The sequence below is a fragment of the Melopsittacus undulatus genome, chromosome 10, assembly GCF_012275295.1.
Source record: "Melopsittacus undulatus isolate bMelUnd1 chromosome 10, bMelUnd1.mat.Z, whole genome shotgun sequence".
NCBI lineage: Eukaryota > Metazoa > Chordata > Aves > Psittaciformes > Psittaculidae > Melopsittacus > Melopsittacus undulatus.
The window spans coordinates 12,142,152-12,161,140 of NC_047536.1; the positions used below are offsets into that span (position 1 = coordinate 12,142,152).

Sequence of the window (18,989 nt, forward strand, 5' to 3'; positions counted from 1 at the left end):
AAAACCCTGCAAGGCTTCATTTAAGGCTCTGACATGCAGTGTGAGTTCCTCATTGCTGTCAGTGTGTGTATTTCAGGGTTATTAAAACCCTCCCATGCTATCTCTTTCATTTTTGAGAGATGCAGGCAGAAAGGCAGAGCAGTTTCCTTTACACAGTGAAATGCAGGGACATGCAATTCCTGAGCAAGGTGGGACCCAGAGGCTGTCACTGGGTTCTCGAGCCGGCTCCTCCTCCGGCTGTGCTGAGTTATTCTGTGGACACTTGAAGGTCTGTGTTCTTGAATCCCCTTCCTGAGCTCAGGGCCCACCCCCTGCCACGAGGGGTGGATGCAGAGATGGAGCTTTGCTGCACTGAGACCCCCGCAGAGGACCCATGGTGGGGCTGGTGGTTCTCATGGTGCCAGATGTGGCTGTGTCCTTCATTTCCCTCCTGAGGCCCACCGATTTTTCATGACCTGGTTGTGCTTTCTTCATCCACCTGAACGGTTTCCTCTACAGGTGCTGATTTTGTTCCCCAGTTGACAGGACCCCCTGGTGTTCTATTTGCTTTCTCCATCAGCACCAGGCTGTGCCACAGTGCCCTCCCCACCCAGCACATCCCCCTCTGCCCTCGCTCTGTTCAAGGCACTGGCATGGGGGAGAGGAGAGACGTAGTTGCAGGGAGCTGTTATCCCACACTTATCAGCATTAAACTGGATTTGACAACTCGAAGCCTGGGATTTGAATGATCTAAATCCTCCTTCATTTGGCAGCCTGGTTTGCTGTTATTTACGGTGCTTCCCAATTTACTCTCATCTGCAGAGTTGGAGGCTTTGTGTGCAGTGCCATCCGCTGCGTGACTTACACACATGATGACAAGAGTGGGGCAGCGGGAGCCATGCCATGGGCATGAACCCCTTCCCAGGGCTGTCCTGGCAGGAGCACGGTGGTGCCAGGATACACTGCTGCTCTGGGAGGTCCGGAGCCCCCTGAGCATGGCAGAGCTGCACCCCTGAGGAATCAGGGAAGGAATTGTCCTGGACTGTGCCATGTGCAGAGCTCCTGTGGGTATGGTGCCATGGGCTGCCCACCCCAAAGGAGACTGTCCCACTGTGGAAGTGGCCAGAGGGGAGTGAGATGCAGGGAGAGGCAACAGCGGTCGGGTCCATCTTGCTCCTCTGTCCTGGACACCCAGGCTTGCAGAATGTGCTCCATTACAGGAAAGTACAGGTCTCGGGGAGCATCAGGGCTGGATCCAGAGCAGAGCAGAGCAAGGGGTGAAGTGTTTCCTGTGCTCTGTCCCATGTCAGGGCTGAGTGGGACCTCTTGGTCACACTTACCTTGAGGAAAGCTGCTGTTGCCATCCTGCAGGACATTGTAGGTACACAAACACGTGAAGAGAGAAGAGAGAGCAGAGCTCCACGCAGCTGAGACAGGGCACACGGCCTGTCCCGGACTGTGCCAAGCATGAGCTGCTGCCCTGTGCCAGCTGCTGATGTGATGGGAGTGGGCATGAAGTGCCTGGGATGCTCCAGGAGTGGGAACAAGGTTCTTGGGATGTCCCAGGAGCAGGGACAGAGCACCCGGCCTTGGTGGGTACAAGGAGAGGGGCAGCAGTGTGGGCAGTTCCCTGCCCTGAGTTGGGTTGCTCCAGGGATTCAGGTTTCACACTGGATGCATCTCCCTTGGTTTCTCTTCTTTCTTTTTGATAGCGGGTTTGTTCTGCTCCTGGCAGGGATCACGCCTTCCCTGCACACCCAGAGGGATGCATGCGTGTGGATTATAAATTCCTATTTTTCTGATACAACTGTATCGCTACAGCGGAAATCAGATCCCAGTGTTGGTATTTTTAGTGTGGAAGCATGAAGGATCACGGGCGCTGCGGAGGGAGGATGAAGATGCATGTGGTGCTGGCGCGGGGAGAGTCTCCATGGAAACCGCTTTCTCTAAATTCCCGCATTCGGGCCACTGAGTGTGTAGGAGGTGATGAAGGAAATGGAAAAGCAAAACCAGGAGATGAGCTTTTTTCCCCCTCTGTTGTCACAAAACTGCTGCAGGAACCTCGGGAGCAACAGACATAAGTTATTGATTGTGTCAGTACGAGTACATGTGGATTTGAATTAACAACCACTCCATCGTGGGTCCCCAGTGCAGGGTTGGGGTGAGTGGCACAGCCTGGGACCAGCCTGTGCTGACGGGGGCAAGTTTGTTCAGAGACCTCTCTGTGAGGGAGTGGTGCTGCACCTGGATGGGCACCTCTCAGAGACTCTCATTCCACCCCTTGGGGATGTTTTCCTACCCAGAGCTAGTGAGAAGAGCTGGAGCCCAGCCCTCAAGTGGAGATGGGTGCTGGGGGAGTCCTGCTGACAGTGGTGGGTTTTGGGTGGGGTTGAATAACTCCCCTCACAAGAGGTATTTCTAATTGTGAGGAGTTTTTAAGGTCTGCCAGCGTGCTGTTAGCTGGGCTCTGTTGTCTTGTCTGAAACCCACTTGGGCATGATCCAGTAGCCAGCCCAGGAGGTCCTGCATCCCCTTCCCTGCAGGAGCAGAGTGAGCGGGTGATGGGGCCGGGGCAGCACCAGGATGTGCCGAATGGCTCTGTGATCCATTGCCTGGGCGACACAGGAGGTGCTGTCGCCATCTGACAGATGCCTCATTGCAGCATGGGCAGTTATTTCCAATTCATTGATAGCTGAATGACCTGAAAGAAACAGCAGTGATGGAGAAGGTGAAATAGTGCAAACCAGATACATATGTACTGTGAGCAGCAGTGCACCGGTGAGCAGCGGTGTGTGTTGGTGAGCAGCGGTGTGTGCTGGTGAGCAGTGGTGTGTGTTGGTGAGCAGCGGTGTGTGCTGGTGAGCAGCGGTGTGTGTTGGTGAACAGTGGTGTGTGTTAGTGAGCAGTGTTGTGTGCTGGTGGGTGAGCAGTGGTATCTTAAGATGAGGTGGCTGCTGGGCTTTACCTGCTGCAGGGGCTGTTCTGATCCCCAGACCTGCTGGAGTAACTGGCATGGCTGAGGCACCATCCTGGGGTGCAGGTTGTGCTGCTCTGGGGAGCCTGTGCCATGGGAGGGCCTCTGAGATTCCTGGTCTAAAATTCCTGGTCTGAGATTCCTAGTCTGGGATCTGCCACGGCACAGGGCATGCGTTTTGGCTGACATCCTGGAGACAGAACCTCAGGAGCATTTTCAGCAGCTGCCAGGCTGTGCCAGTCTCTGAATTGCACCTTTTCTCATCTGCTTTGGTAATGTTCCAGCATGTATCCAAGAGGGATAAAAACCATAGGAGGGGAAGGGACGATTCAGGTTACCTGGTTCTCTGCTGGCACGTGACAGAGCTAATAATAAGCAAGAGGAATCACTGCGGTGCTCCGAGGGCTCCGGGGTACCAGTGCCGGTGGTGCTGGTGTCCTGGCAACCCTCCTTTGCTGGTGGGTGGCAGGAATGAGGAAGGAAAGGGACAGGAGCGCTGCCGGCGGCTGCGGCAGGAGGGAGCTGGCTGTGAGCAGAGCGCATCTCCCTGCCCCGGCTGGTGGAGCTGCCCCCAGGCAGCGCTGCCACCGCTTGGGCAGCAATTGCCGTGGAATTAACCTCTGACACGCTTCTAAAAACAGCCCAAATAAATCCCGCCAGGAGCAGCTCCCAGGGGTAAGCGCTGCGGATCAAAGCAGTTACAAGTTCCCAGCCCCTGGATTCTCCCCCCTCTGCATCCAGCACCAGTCCCTGCCCAGTCCCTGCCGAGCAGGTCTTGGTTTCTGGCAGCAAGATGCTGAGGCATTGTTATTATCATAGACAACAGGGAAATGGGGATTTATGGAGATCCTGCAAGGAATGAAGTGCTGTCAGGGTGTGTGGCTGAACAAGGAATGGTGCTTCCAAGACGCCTGCAAAAGCCAGTCTGTGCTTACTTAAATTGTCTTTGTCTTCTTTCCAGCTGACATCATCTCCACAGTCGAATTTAACCACACTGGAGAACTACTAGCAACAGGGGACAAGGGGGGCCGTGTTGTAATATTTCAACGTGAGCAGGAGGTAAGTGCCAGTGAATGCAAAATGCCCATTTCATCCTCTTAAGAGAAGCTTCCTGCTGTTTCCTAATCCATCTGTGTCACTCCTAACCTTGGATCTCTCCTGGCAGACTTCAGACTGAAAAGTGACTTAACATAAGCAGGTCCAGATTCCATCCTGTAAAACACCCTCCAAAGCCATGTTGCATTGCCTGCATCCCTCTGCTCGGGTTGCAGCTCTCTAGTGCATTTGAACGTGCCGGGGGTGTCCATCCATAGCTAAGAGCTACGTTGCATTTGTGCCCCCATGGGGCAGATGTTGCTTATCCCATGCAAGTGGTGTGCTGCCAGTGGTTCCTTCTGTTCCTGCTCCCTTCCTGCTCCATTAATGGACAGGAGAGGCCATGCCTTTGGCTTTCAGACCTGTGCTGCATCACCATGACCAGGCACTAGCTGTCAATTAACAAACCTCAGAGACCCAAAGAGTCCACACAGGATGTTTTCCTGCTCCCTGTGCTTTAAAGCCTTCCCTGTGCCCTTCCTGCAGAGTAAAAACCAGCCCCATCGCAGGGGAGAGTACAATGTCTACAGCACCTTCCAGAGCCATGAGCCGGAGTTCGATTACCTGAAGAGTCTGGAGATAGAGGAGAAGATCAACAAGATCCGATGGCTCCCGCAGCAGAATGCAGCTTATTTCCTGCTCTCCACCAATGGTACGTGGCCGCTGGGCATGCACCAGTGCTGCCATGGCTCCATTCAGCTCAGTAGTTCCTCATTGTGGTCAGAAAAATATCAGGAGGATCCAGGAATATGACTTGGGATAAAGGGCACCTAAAGATGGATGTGACTTAATTATGTCAGAGGAAAAGGAGGGGTCTAATTATCTTCTGTAACCAACTTACTTTGTATTATAGGATTGACTCTATTGATCCTTGTAATAAAATTCAAAGACTCCTTTTGGGGGGGAAAGACGGACATTGAAATGCAATGAATATTAATTATAGAGCATAATGTTCTGTTAATTGAGTTTTTAAATAGTTTTTTTATTAACAAGGATATTATCTCTCCATTTGGGATGGCGTTTCATATGCTAGCAGGTTATAAAAATGATTCTTTTAGAAATACTCCATGTTATGCTGTTTTGCTTTGTTCTTACTGTTAAACTAACATTATACATAGTAACCCCCTGAAGTAAAGTAGGTTAATATCAACAAAATTAATGGCACTCTATTGGAATTGCCGTGGAAAGGAGAAAATGAAGATGAATCGCAGGGTTGTGTATGAAACCTGGTGGAAGTGATGATAAACTACTGCTAGAGCCCCTGCCAGGAGAGGGGAAGGAAAACGCCATTACTCAGAGCAAACCCAGATGTTCCTTCTCCAGGGGTTGTGGTCCAGGGTGGGTGGATGCTTCTCCATGCAGGAGTCCCCAGGGATGGCTGCATGGTGTTCACAGCACAGGGGTCAGAGAGGGGGAGAAATAGGGCAGAATTCCACTGTTAGAAACCATCCTGAGTGGCTGTGGTGTGTTGGTCTTCTGAGCCGTGACTGTTTCCTCTCTCCTGCCCACAGATAAGACTGTGAAGCTATGGAAAGTCAGCGAGCGGGACAAGAGACCAGAGGGATACAACCTCAAGGATGAGGATGGCCGTCTCCGAGACCCCTCCATGATCACCATGCTACGGGTGAGTCTGGGGAGGTCATGGCTGTGAAGGAGCCTTTCTCTTCAGTGTCTGGGGTCAAACCAAGGTGAGGCACTGGCACAGGGTGCCCAGAGAAGCTGTGGCTGCCCCATCCCTGGCAGTGTTCAAGGCCAGGTTGGACACAGGGGCTTGGAGCAAGCTGCTCCGGTGGAAGGTGTCCCTCTCTGTGGCAGGGGCTGGAGCTGGAGGAGCTTAAGGGCCCTGGAGGAGCTTAAGGGCCCTGAAGGACCCTTTTAGCCCAGACCAGGCTGTGACTGTGTGATGTTGCTGGTGGTGTCATCTGTGTGCTGTGTCGCTGGTAATGCCATCCTGTGCGGCAGGTCAGTGTCAGAGTGCAGGGGTTGCTCCCTGTTTCAGAGCTTTGGTTGGTGTGTGGGTACAGGGGCAGAGCTGCTGCTGGACTGGTGCTGGCTCTGGGCAGCTGTGCCACCAAGCGTCCCATTTTGTGTCATGTCAGGTACTGCAGTGCCCGGTGCCAGTGCTGCTGCAGTGCCCTGCATGTCCTGAGCATGCTGGGGAGGAGACAGTTCACAGGTTCTTGCTGCTTAGTGCACTTGCAACTGCAACTTCTGCTTGAAGAGCATCAGTACCTTCTCTAAATGAGTTTTCCTCCCAGAGATGCTGGCAGCGGGGCTGGGGCCAGCCGGGCCATGTGGGGGGCACCCAGCCTGTCCCACTGGCACTGGAACATCCAAGCGCTGGACACTGTTTATTGGAGTCCCCTGTCTGCCTCATGTTTCAGCCTTTGGTTTGCTCTCAGTCCGTTTCCTGATGCTGGAGGAGTTGGGTGTGCTCCCTTGTGCCCTGAGACATGGTGCTGCAATCCCCATGCTCCGGTGGGAACATGTGGCTCCTGCCTCATGGCAACGGGAAGAGGTAAAACACAGTGTAAATGCTCAGCGTTTATGGTTATTAGTATCTGCCTGCACAGCGCCTGCTGTCCCTGAGGACGGAGGATTGAGGAGTCTTCTGCCAGCCGCCGTTTGATCTGATGTTTTGATGATTTTACTTAGACAGATATTTACAACCATTTGCTGCATCGGGGTGTATCTCTGACAGTTAATTGTCCTGTGATGCTCCTGCTTTGGAATAAAGCCACGTCCATCCACAGTTTGATTTTCAACCACAGATAAGCAGAAAAGGTGTTAAAACCACCTTGCTGCCATCATCTCTTACCCATTCATCATCATGGTTTTAATGTGCTTGATGAGCATTGTTCTCTGAGAAATTTCTAACCCACATAGTGCAGAAGGAATATTTAACTCTGCTCAGACTGTAAAGTAAGGCTTTTGCTGTCATTAAAAGAGCTCTGCTTACTTGGGTTGCCTCCAATCTAAGAGCTGCAGCCCTTCGGCCTCATTTATCAGCCACAGCGAGCCCTCGAGTGCCCCTTGGTCAGTGTACAGCTGTACCTCTGCCGTGGGGTGTGTGCAAGAAAGAATTAACACAAACAATACCCAAGGCTTAAAACCCTTCTGAACAGAGAATGTGTTTGCTTTGGTCCCTCACAGCAGGTCAGGCTGTGAGGGAACACTGAGGTGCATCTTCCCACAGTACCCACCCCATCACAGGGTGCTCCAGCCAGGCTGGGATTCCTTGTAGTCCATCACATCTCCTTCTCCTGAGGTACGACCACAGTGGGAAGAGCAGCTGGGGCTGGCAGGGCTCAAGTCAGGGCTCTCACTTCTCCCCTATCTGTGCCAGGGAAACCCTGGGTACCTTGGACACCATTTGGGAACAACTTCCCCAGCCCTGGGCAGCTGATCTCTGTCCCAAGCATTTTAAATGTGTGTAAGGAAAGAAGCACCCTGCAGACAGGCTGCTGTGCACCCATCGAGCCCTGGAACCAGCTGCTCTGGGCAGCAGGGCCGTGTCCCATCCAGCTGTGGAGGACACAGGAGGTGACCATGGTGCAGGGGGTGGGTTTCTGTGCTCTGCACTAACACCTCCCTGGATGAGGAATGACCCTCCCCAGCCAAGCGCAATGCAGGTGCGATGAGTGTCAGTGAGCCCGGTGCTTGGTGCTTGTGGCTCTCACAAAGCGCGCTCTGACTGAGAGCTACCACTTCATCCGGTCCCACCAAAATCCATCAGAAGTCTTGGTCTGTGTCTCCCATTTTGCCAAAGCAGTGGGATTTCCTGGAGCAGTTTCCTGAGGAGGTTGTGCTGTGTGTTCACAGCATCCAATGCACACAGCGGGCAGCCCTGAGTGAGGCTGTGTGATGCGAGAGGGAAACGGAAGGAGGATGCTTTGGAGAAGGAGGGTTGTGCTGCAGCATTTCTGCCCCAGCACAGAGATCTCTCTGTCTTTTCCCTGTATACATTCTCTGAAGCATTATCATTTAAATGACAAGGTAATGTGAAACATTTGGCTTTTTTGGGCTATAAAATGCATGTGGCAGAACTAATCAATTTCAAATGATCATCATCAAATCATTGCCATGGAAATTAAAAACAAAGGTTTTTCCCAGTTCCATGAGCTGCTCACATTGCTTTGAAGCAGCACAGGGTGCAATGTTCGCCCACCCTGCGCCCAGGCAGAGCAGTGCTGGGCTCAGCACATGCTGTGGTGTGCAGTTTTGAGGTGCTTTTCCCATTTGTCTGTTTATCCCAGGTCAAGAGCTGAATTCTTCCTTTTCTGGGGAAAACTCGTAATTCATCCTTGGAATATCTGTAAACTCACCTGGAAACACTGGTGACCAGAATTGACCTTTCCAATATTTTTCTCCATCTCTTTTTCCACAGCAATTGCACTGCTGGTATCTGTGTCTAGACGTGCTTTAAAAACAACGTGCCAGCAGAATTATCCAGCGGGTTTGGATTGCTCTGAATGTGTGTTTGGGAACATGGCTCTGCTTCTGCAGGATTTTGGTGGGAAAAGGCATCTGCCTGGTGGGATTTTACTGACACAGGCTCTTTTCCAGAGGGAGAAATAAGTTAATAAAGGTCTGTTCAAGCAACCACCAGTTTGAGGGGCGTGCGGTGCTGATGAGATTGGCATAAAGATGACAGGATTTTGAACTTTGGATAAGAAAAATGCTCTCTTTGCTCTTTGAGGCTTCTGCAAACTTATCAGAATTCAGGTGAGAATGGCGACAGCAATCCTGGGCACAGGAGCTGAACCAGGACAAGTTCTCAGTTACAAACAACAAAAATCCTATCACACTATGAAAGCACACAGAGACCGGGAAGTCTGGGGCGATTGAGGCTCTGTGTGGAAGGACACTTGCTCATCCCTGTGCTGAAAACCCTTGTGAGCGGGCCCTGGTGTTGGGCTGTTCATGGGGATGGCTCCAGCAGTTGGCCCATGGACAGACTCCAGGCTGAATCTTGCTTCACTGTACAAAAAGGCTCAGTGACAAGTGACAGGATTGGTGTTAGTGTGAGGCTTAGGGAGGGACATGTCTGAGGAAGAGATGAAACCAGAAGCTCTATTGGCTACATGGACTGGTAATGAGATAGGGGGTTTAACCTCCATGGGAAGGTCCCTTCCCCAAGTCATGGGGAAGGTACAATGAGACAAAATCCTGAAAAGCGGGAAATTGTCTGTCTGCCATGGAAATGGTATTTGCTGTGCATTTTATCTGCAAATTGTTAATGTGCAGGCAGCGCTGGTTGCAGATTGTGCCTTTTGTAGGTGAGAAGCAGACCCCAGGGAGCACATCCAGAGGAGCTTGGCTGCTGGAGGAGGCGATGAGCCTGGGTTTGTCGCTGAGCAGCCAGCTCTGCTCTCGGATTTGCTGGGAACCAGATGACATTTTCCTCCTTGCAGAACCAAGGATGGGGTTAATCTGGGCTCTGGCTTTGGCTAATCCCACTTGGACAAATCCTGCTGCTCGCTGGGGCTGCGGAGCCAGCATCTGCTGGGGCTGGTGGGCTGGTGCCTTGCACCAGGAAGGGCAGCTTGCCCTGCTCTAAGTGCAGGAGGAGAGAGGAAAGCTCTGCCCTGAGCTGGTTCAGAGCATTATGGCTGGGCTGAGGTTGCAGGGGAATTGGTGCTGCCAGTCCCGCTGAACAGGGCAGGTAGGTACCTGCAGAAGTGCTGAGCCTGGGCACTTTTGCCTTGGTGCACTTTTTGGGTTGCACTCACTGAGGGGCAGTGCTGGGGGGACTGGTCACAATCTGAGCCCGGTAATGGGCAGCTCAGACCTGACTCATGCTGGACTGTGCCTGTGAGAGGTGAGCATGTGTCCAGGAGCTGAGGACTCATCCTTTTCCCTGTGTATTGACTTGTGTTTTGGGCAGAGGGTGAGGTTTTCCTGAGGAGCACCAAACCTCTGCATCCCTTCACACCACGTCCATCATGGCACTGGGAGTGACGAGAAGCTCTGCTATGGGAAGCTTTCCCCACTCTGGGGAGCAGGGAGCGTTTGGTGACAGTCAACATGACAGGCAACGAAAGGGGAAACCTGATGGGAGCAGGGGGCAAAGCAGAGAAGCAGCAGCAGTTACTGACGTGGTGTTAACAGCACCATGGTCCTCTGCTTTGCAGCACTTGTGGTAAAGAAGGATGGGGGCACCCTGGATCCTCCAACATACCGCCACCACCACTCAGGAGATGAATTTTACAGCTCTAGGTAGAATTAGTACCTCATTAACTGAGGAAAGGGGAAGCCTTGGCCAGACAAGAAAAGAGGAATCAAGTGTCATGTGTGCTTCAGATGAGTGGGACCAGCTCTTTTGCAGGGGGTGCCTGCTAAAAGACAGAGAGAAAAATGAAGACATATTTTGTTTCAAATGAGAAATGACTGGCATCCCCCCCCGGCCCCGAAAACAAGAAGTAATTGAATTTATTAGTGGTTTATTTTATTTGGCAGCCTTTCTATGTACTTGATGCGGTTTGTTACACTGAATTACCCTTTAATAATGGGTGTATATAATACCAGAGCCTGCCCTGCAGGCTGGCTCCCTAATTGCAGGAGGGATGCACTGCGGAGCTCTGTGCTGTTGAGGATTACCATGGCAATGCCAACGGGAGCCGTGTGGTTGGGGCAGGGAATCCTGCTGGAAAGTGCCGGTGCCCACGCTGTTGTGCCTCAGCCCCGGCTGCCCTTGGCAGTGTAGTGAGGTGCAGTGCAGTGAGAAGTATGGTGCAGTGCAGTGAAGTGAGAGGTGAGGTGCAGTGCAGTGAGGTGAGGTGCAGTATGGTGCAGTGCAGTGCACTGCAATGAGGTGAGGTGCAGCGTGGTGCAGTGCAGTGCAGTGAGGTGCAGTGAGGTGCTGGACTCCTGCCTTTGCTGCACTTGATTTTATGTGCGCACGGCCCGATGTAACCATGAGCTCTTTCCCCTTGCACTGTGCTGGGGTTGTGCCGGCCTGACCGGCAGCGCGGCTCCCGTAATCCCTGAGCCTCTGTCCCCAGCGGCTGAGCGGGGTCCGTCAGCGCAAACGATGCATCATTGCCTGTGTCAGGCCGGATTAGCAGGCAGGCTCGTCACATTAAGCTGCGGCTCCGCGCTGGCAGTCCCTGCGCTCTGGTGTCACTGGCGCTGGCTGTCACAGTCCCGTCCCCACCTCGGCAGCCATGGGAAATCGCTTTGGGCAGCGCACAGATAATACACACAGTAATGAAGTAGCTTGAGGGAAGAGCTGCCTGCTGAGCGGGAGCACGGACTGACACCTCCGGGAGCACTGAGCTGCCTCCAGAGCGTCCTGTCTGAAGCTGTTACTTGCACTGTTCCCCGTGTTCCCTGTTCTTACTGCATCTCTCAATCCCCTGTTTACAAGAGTTATGCTTATTAATCTGAAGGAACACGTATAGCTCTCTTTCTAGTCCCCCCCACCTGTCCCTGCCCTCTGTGTTCCTTTCCCTGTCTCTTCCCATCTTTCACCTCCGTCACTTTGCTGTGAAACAAATGCAAAGAAAGTTAACAACAAACTGTGCTGCCCTGGCTCTCTCAAGATGTATGAGTCTGTTATAAATGCCTCTGGCAGGAATTTCACTGGTTAACAGTGACAAAACAAGGCAGAAGTGGGTTTGGTTTTGTTTCTCCCAAAGAAGGAGCAGTTGCTGCAGCACAGACCTGAGCCTGGTTTACAGGGCTCTTGCTGCCATCAAACCATACTGGTGCCTCTCTCAAAGGTGGAAGGTTTTGTGTCTGCTTGTCCTGCTCATGCCCACACACAGCTGCTGGGTTTCCTTGGTGAGGGCATGAAGCAAGGCAGGGGGATGGAGAGTGGGCAGCCGGTGCTTGTGGGCCCCCACTGTGGTGGAGCCGGTGCCTGCCCGTGCCGGGTGCTGGCACAGGTCTGGTGGACAGCAGGACTCATCCCTGGGTGCTGATGTTCTGCCTCCCATCACAGGTACCGGTGCTCCGGCCCATGGATCTGATGGTGGAGGCCACCCCCCGGCGGGTGTTTGCCAATGCACACACCTACCACATCAATTCCATCTCCGTCAACAGCGACTACGAGACCTACATGTCAGCGGATGACCTCAGGATAAACCTGTGGAACTTTGAAATCACAAATCAAAGTTTTAGTATCCTTTGGTGCCTGACCCCACAGCCCCCACAGCCCGGCCAAGAGTGGGAGTGCAGGAGGTGCCTCGGCTGGTGGGTGGGGTGTAAGAGCCCTGGGAGCCTGGACACGTGCATGGGTCAGTGGGAGAATTATGGGTTCCTGTCCTTGCACCCCGGTCATGGTTCCTTGCACCCCGGTCATGGTTCCTTGCACAGCATCACCGTCTGGCAGGCTCCCAGGGATCAGGAGTACAAAGCAGTGCTGTCCACCACACATCTGACTGCAGAGCATCTGAAACCCCCATCTTCAGGTGCCACTTCCAAGGCCCTCCCGTCTCATCTCTGCTGGGCTGAACTGTGCCGCTGGCAGGACATGGGTCACACCGAGCTGAGCCGTTGCCTGCATGTGCAGGGCTCATCTGGCATCCTTGGGATGCTGCCTCCAGCCTGGTGACACAGCTCTGAATTCTGCTGCAGGGCGGGCGGGAGCAGCGTCTGCCCGTGATGGAGCAGACAGATGCCTTGGGGAAGATGGAGGGAGGCAATATTAATTGTGCAGTCTCTGCTATACCCTGCAGCGAGGTGATGGGCTGCCAGTCACTGCTGTACAAACGAGGCCCTGCCAGTCACCCTTGCAACAGCCACATCAGAAATAACAGCAACGGGGCACTTATCATGGGTGATATTTATAGTATTTCCCACTGAGAAGTCCCCACGGGGCATGGGGCACATTCAGGCACCTTCAGCAGGTCAGAGGCATGTGGCTGGTGGGTATGGCCACGCAGGGCTGCAGCGTGCGCTGTGCTTTGGGGAAGAGGGTGAGGAGCACTGAATTTGGGTGAAACCGCAGGGATTTCGGCCAAGGAGCATTCAGAGGGTGTGGTTGCTGTCCTGTGGGGATGTGCACTGGCTCAGGCCTGGCTTGAGCTGGGACCCAGGTTCTGCTGTGGATCCACAGCACGGCTGGGCTGAGACCACTCAGAGGCTGCTGGAAATGCCCCCCGCCCCCCCCCTCCCATGGGGCAGAAATCCATTCTTTATTTGTCTGTTAATTCCCATCCTGACAGGAACAGCAGGTTCTTAATTTGCTTCCCAGGGGTCAGGAAAGCTGCAGTTTGTTCCTCCCCCTTTGCACAGTGAGCAAATCACCCCATGCTGGGTGTTTGGATTGCACCGTACAACCTGAAGCTGCTTCCACTGGTGACTGCTTGCTGGTGTCAGGCCGGGATGGATCCTGATCATCTGTCCCCTGCAGCCCTGGGATGCTCTGCAGTGCTGTGCAGGTCCTTGTGGCACCATCCACAGGGCCAGCTCAGTTTGCCACCCAGTGATTCACAAAGCCCGAGCGTAAGAAACGGTTTGGAAGTGACACATCCCCGGCAGCACCCCTGGGCTGTGGCAGTTTCTGTTGGTTGTTGTGCTGCAGGTTTTGGGTTTGTGTTCCTGCAGTAGAAGGTGTTTGCTCCAGCTCAGGGTGAATCGGCAGAGTCAGGTCTTGGCTGTACAGAGGGTTCATGGTCCCTGTTTGAACAGCAAATGTGATGGAGGTGGGCTTTGCCCTGCGTTGGTGCAGGCTGGAGGCCGAGGTTGGTGCTGCTCTCCTGGGAGGTTGCTCAGGGACCAGCGGGGTCTGCACTTCAGGGGACTCCTTGACTCTCCTTGCCAGACATCGTGGACATCAAACCAGCCAACATGGAGGAGCTGACAGAGGTGATCACAGCTGCCGAGTTCCACCCGCACCACTGCAACACCTTCGTCTACAGCAGCAGCAAAGGCACCATCCGGCTGTGTGACATGCGCACCTCCGCGCTCTGCGACCGCCACGCCAAGTGTGAGTGCAGCCCCAGCGCGGTGCGGTGGGACAGGGTCCCCTTCACGTTCACAGAGCCCAGAAAAGGGGAGCACAGACCCCGCAGCCTCACCCCATCCTCCCTGTGTCCTATTCTCAGCTGTGGTTGATGCCGCAGGGGTCAGGATGTGCAGAAAATACCCCTCAACATTCGGAGTGAGCTGGGCAGGCAGGGAGCGGGTCCTTGTTCCTCCCAGGCTGATGTGATGAGTGAGCCACAGAGCTCGGTTCCTGCTCAGCCTCTGCGTGTCCAGAGGCTGGTGCTGGAAATACTCCTGTCAGAGCCTGCTCAGTGAAACACCAGCACAAACACCCACAGCAGCTATGGGTGAGCTGGGCAATACCTGTGGCTGTTCTTTGGGCTGTGGCAGTTCCTGTGCTGAGCGCAGTGCTGTCAGTCAGAAAGAGTTTGGTGTCTGCCTTAAAAACAGTGAAACATGTCAGGAGCAAGTGCTGCTGTGCTGTGTGACTGCACAGCCAAAGCCCTGCGTCTCCTGTGTGACTGCACAACTGAACTCCTGTCTCCTGTTCTGGTTTGGGTTTTCCTCAGAAAATGGCCAATAGCCTGTGGGAAATTAAGGAGATTCCAGTACTCAAAGTGGGATCACTTTAGGAGAATAAGATACACAAAATGGGTGCAACTTCCTGGAGCCCCGTGGTCATAGCCTACCCCCAGAAAGTCCAGAGATGTGCTTCAGATGTGGGTTTCCTACAGCTGACAGGGAATTACACAGCAGCTATTGCTTCTGGGCATCTGAGCTGTGGTCATGGTGTGAGACCTGTTCTAACCTGAGGTGCAGTGGATGGGGGGGAAGCATCGCTGGTGGGAGAGGTTTGGCTGGCTGGAGATGGGAAATACCAACAGCAGCTTTCCCAGACCCTGTTCCTTCATTTCCCGGCTGTGTCTCGCAGCCCAGCAGCGGCAGCTCCCAGCTGAGGACCAGAACACAACCACAGGGCAAACAGAATCCATTTCCCTGACGCTCCAGTGGCAGAGCCCCCCCTGCTCTTCTCTTTGGTGCTGCTGTGTCCTGCACACAGCGCCCAGAGGCGCATCCCGCTCCCTTTGACCTCTCCTGTGACATCTCCTTATTGATTTCCCTCCATCCCTCAGAAGCCTCAGACCCAGACAATTGCAGCATTGCAGATGTGCAAGTGGAAATTGAGACAGTTCATCAAAGTTCAACGTGAAAAGCAGCTCTGCCTTTTGGAGGCAAATCCTCCGATGGAGACATTTAATAGCTGTCAGTATTTAATAAGGATGCAGACGCTGTCTCTGCACACCCCAGCTGTGTTAATTCCCACGGATGCAGCTCATTGCTTGGGCACAACTCGTCCTTATGTGCTTCTCGTGTTCAGTTTTGTTTGCCGATTTCACTGGAGGCTCCTGCGATCTGCGATGTTGTGAGCTCCCTCCAGCCTCAGAGAGCATCAGCTTCCATATGCCCAAAGAAACACACGGCTTGGTCGAAGCACTGAGGGAAGCTGAAGGGCAGGTCGGGATTCCTGGAGCTGGTAATGGGGGCAGAATAACAGTTACTGCAGTTATTTCCCCATAGCAAAAGGCTTTCCCTTTTTTCCTTATGGAGCTTTAAGGAGTGGTTGTACCAAACTCCTGGAACCAAAGGCTCAAGTTTCCTAAAGAGGGAGCTTTCCCTTCTGTCTCCTCACTGTTGACTATGTTACAGCAACTCTACCAAACATTTTCCTCTGCTGAAAAGAGTTTCAGCTTTGGTCCAAAGCACATATAGCTGCTTTGATGAGGTAGCCAGCAGCTCACAGGTTTTACTCTCCCATACTGTAGGTGTATCCCTAAGGCAAGTGTCCCCCCTTGTATCTGGGGGTTTTGCTTCCCAGTATCAGACCAGAACAGCGGGCACTGACATGGGTGCAGGGAAAATTCTACTTTCTTAACAACTTCCTCTTGCCCCTGCACTATAACCTGAACACCTCTTGCCTTGACATAAGCTCAGGCATGCATCCGTGATGGAAATGATGCAGCCATTAGAGCAAGCCTCAGGAATTCAGCCGATCTGGTGTGAGCAAACCTGTGATGGTTGCAGCAAAGACACATCCTGGCATTCACACGTTCTGCACAGACTGCCTCAGATCTTTATTTCCTCTTGTTGCTGTCGCTTTTCTTATTTAAAAGACCTGATGTGTCATCAGATTTCCTGCTGGGATTAAAGGCCCTGGAGCTGGGTCCTGCTGTGGGTGATGCCATTTCTGATTTGTAGAGATCATTGATACTGGCACTTCAGATATGTTTTCTGCTGTACACAGAGGTTCAGGTGCTGGGTACCACAGGGCTCAGCAAGAGCATTGGCAACCCCAGCAAACGCCAGTGCTGGGTGCACTGTGCAGGACACAGCTGCCTGGGGAGCCACCAGCCCTGCTCCGGACATAGGGGTCAGATCCAGTGGCCACGAGGGATGAGCGTTGGACACACAGGGCTGGCAGCAGGATTTGTGTCCAGTAAGGAAGTGAAGTGGTGCAAGCATCCTGCGGTGCTGCTCTGGGGAGCTGCGGAAGTGGAAGAGGAGCTGGACAGATGTCCCCGCATCACAGCATCTGTCTTGATGCATCCCTGCAATGGCTTTCTAAAACCATCCTTACCCAGCTGATGTTAACACTGAAATCAGATTTATAAATACATTTAATTTGGAACTTCATTGGTCTCCCTCAAACTGTTCAAACTGATTTACTCAAACACTGATCAAATTAAATCTCTGGGTTGCAGGGGCTATAAAATATTTACATTGACTTTCAGTTATGCTGCACATTGATTTCTAGAGAGCAGCAGTGATGTGCAAGGCTCTGAATCTTTTGGGCTTCTGTGGTGCTGTTGATGGATTGGTCTCTGATGATCCCTTTCTCTTATAGCACACATTAAAAACAAAGCAGCATCAATTGTGCCAAGTCCTTAAAATACGGGTGCTTGTCCATATTAGTCTAGATCAGACCCAGAGGTGGGAGCCTTGCCCCCCTGCTGCAGGTGTCTCTGCTTGGGCTTGGGACAGGAGCTCCTGCCCTGGCTGATGCTGGCTCTGTTCTTTCCTCTATGGCAGTTTTTGAAGAGCCTGAGGACCCAAGTAACCGGTCATTCTTTTCTGAGATCATCTCTTCAATCTCCGATGTCAAGTTCAGTCACAGCGGGAGGTACATCATGACCCGGGACTATCTCACCGTCAAGGTGTGGGACCTCAATATGGAGAACCGGCCCATTGAGACCTATCAGGTGAGTGTGGAGAGCTGGGCACCCGCTGTGCTCCTGCCCACACTGTGCTCCAGTGCTGGTGCCGATGGGTGGAAGCATCACGCCATGAAATCACAGAAAGCAAAGGAAGAGCTGTTAAATGTGGGCTTGTGTGGCTGCGTGAAGTGAAATCCACATCCCGGGGTGAGGACGGGGAGCTCAGGTGCTCACAGGTGTTGTCGGAGAGCATCAGTCCCTGCTGTCCTCTGCACGGTGACATCCCTGGTGCCACCAAAGCCACATGTGGAGTGGGGCTGGTGCTGCAGGGGGAGGGTGGTCAGGCTCAGGGGCATGTTGGGGCCTCACACTGTGTCCCCCCGGCAGGTTCATGACTACCTGCGGAGCAAGCTGTGCTCGCTCTATGAGAACGACTGCATCTTTGACAAGTTTGAGTGCGTCTGGAACGGCTCCGACAGGTCAGTGCGAGCAGCTCCATCCACACCCAGTCCTGAGGGAAGCACAGCTGGGGCTGCCTGTGGGCTCCCCCGTGCCCTTCCCTGGCCTGTGGCTGGCTCCGTGGAGTTTTCCTGTGGGTACAACGGGATCCCCACACTCAAGTGCTCTGGGGGTGTCTGGCTGGGTCCTGGCTCTCCCCTGGGTGGGTTCTGTTCCTGTCTCCAGTTCACCCACTGGAGGGTGTTGATGCTTCCAGCTCCGGATTGCCAAACCCAGGGGGTGATGACTGTCCACACATGTAAATCACAGCAAACCAGACCAGGCAGTGTGCAAAACCACTTGGCCTGGCAGGGTTGTTGTATACTTTTTATTCTTAACCATTGGGGTGAGTTAAGGGACACAACTGGGCCTGGAGCCTGATTTCCAAATCTCATTGTGCCTCTGGATACTTAGGCTGCCTCTAATCGTGAGGCAGTTTCCCTCTAAAAAGGTGTGAAAATGATTTGGTTCAGGTCAGCTGAATCCTTGCCATAAAGACTGATTTCTGTACACGCTGCTGTCCCGGGAGGAGGTGCCTCCCCTCTGCACATTCCCTGGGTTAAGGAGCTAAGGAGGATGTGGGGATGTGGTTCCAGTGGCGGAGCTGAACCTTCTGGCGCAGCCGGGTGTTGGCTGGGCTGGGCGCACACCGTGACCCATCCTCCCTCTGTACTCACAGCGTCATCATGACCGGCTCCTACAACAACTTCTTCCGCATGTTTGACCGCAACACCAAGCGGGACGTGACGCTGGAGGCCTCGCGGGAGAACAGCAAACCCCGCGCCATCCTCAAGCCCCGCAAGGTCTGCGTTGGAGGCAAGCGGAGGAAGGACGAGATCAGTGTGGACAGCCTGGACTTCAGCAAAAAGATCCTGCACACAGCCTGGCACCCCACCGAGAACATCATCGCTGTGGCAGCCACCAATAACCTGTACATATTCCAGGACAAGGTTAACTAGAAGGACAAGTTGCTCTCTAGGAGTCTCATGTATGAACACGAGTAAACACAAGATTTCAAATGGTTCTTTTCTTTCTTTCCTGTTTTTTTCCCCTTTTCCTTTCTGTTTTGTTCAGTTGCTGCTCTGCAGGTCCTGGTCATGCAGAGGCGAGTGCTGCTGCACCCCAGGGGCTCCCCAGCACACACCGGCCTCTCCATTCACACACTGAGAGCCAAGATGTAGCGCAGGGTGGCCGGGGGGGCGCTGGGCTCGTGTCCCATGGGGGTGACCGCAGCCCTCTGCGATGGACGAGCGCAGTGGCCTGGGATGAGGAGAGGAGGGGGACACGGGGTGTCCCTG

General features: G+C 53.4%; 1 protein-coding gene across 2 annotated transcripts in view; it reads left to right on the plus strand.

Annotated features, from left to right (window-relative positions):
• PPP2R2B (protein phosphatase 2 regulatory subunit Bbeta) overlaps positions 1 to 18,712 on the plus strand; it is a 56,129-nt gene extending 37,417 nt beyond the window's left edge. For both annotated transcript variants that reach the window (XM_034067168.1, XM_005147297.3), the window contains exons 2-9: positions 3,915 to 4,012; positions 4,535 to 4,700; positions 5,560 to 5,672; positions 11,994 to 12,171; positions 13,818 to 13,982; positions 17,069 to 17,238; positions 17,581 to 17,672; positions 18,371 to 18,712. In XM_034067168.1, coding sequence (XP_033923059.1) covers positions 3,915 to 4,012; positions 4,535 to 4,700; positions 5,560 to 5,672; positions 11,994 to 12,171; positions 13,818 to 13,982; positions 17,069 to 17,238; positions 17,581 to 17,672; positions 18,371 to 18,650 — 1,262 coding nt within the window. In that variant the 3' untranslated portion in view covers positions 18,651 to 18,712. The remainder of the gene's footprint in view (positions 1 to 3,914; positions 4,013 to 4,534; positions 4,701 to 5,559; positions 5,673 to 11,993; positions 12,172 to 13,817; positions 13,983 to 17,068; positions 17,239 to 17,580; positions 17,673 to 18,370) is intronic.
• Positions 18,713 to 18,989: the final 277 nt, after the last annotated feature.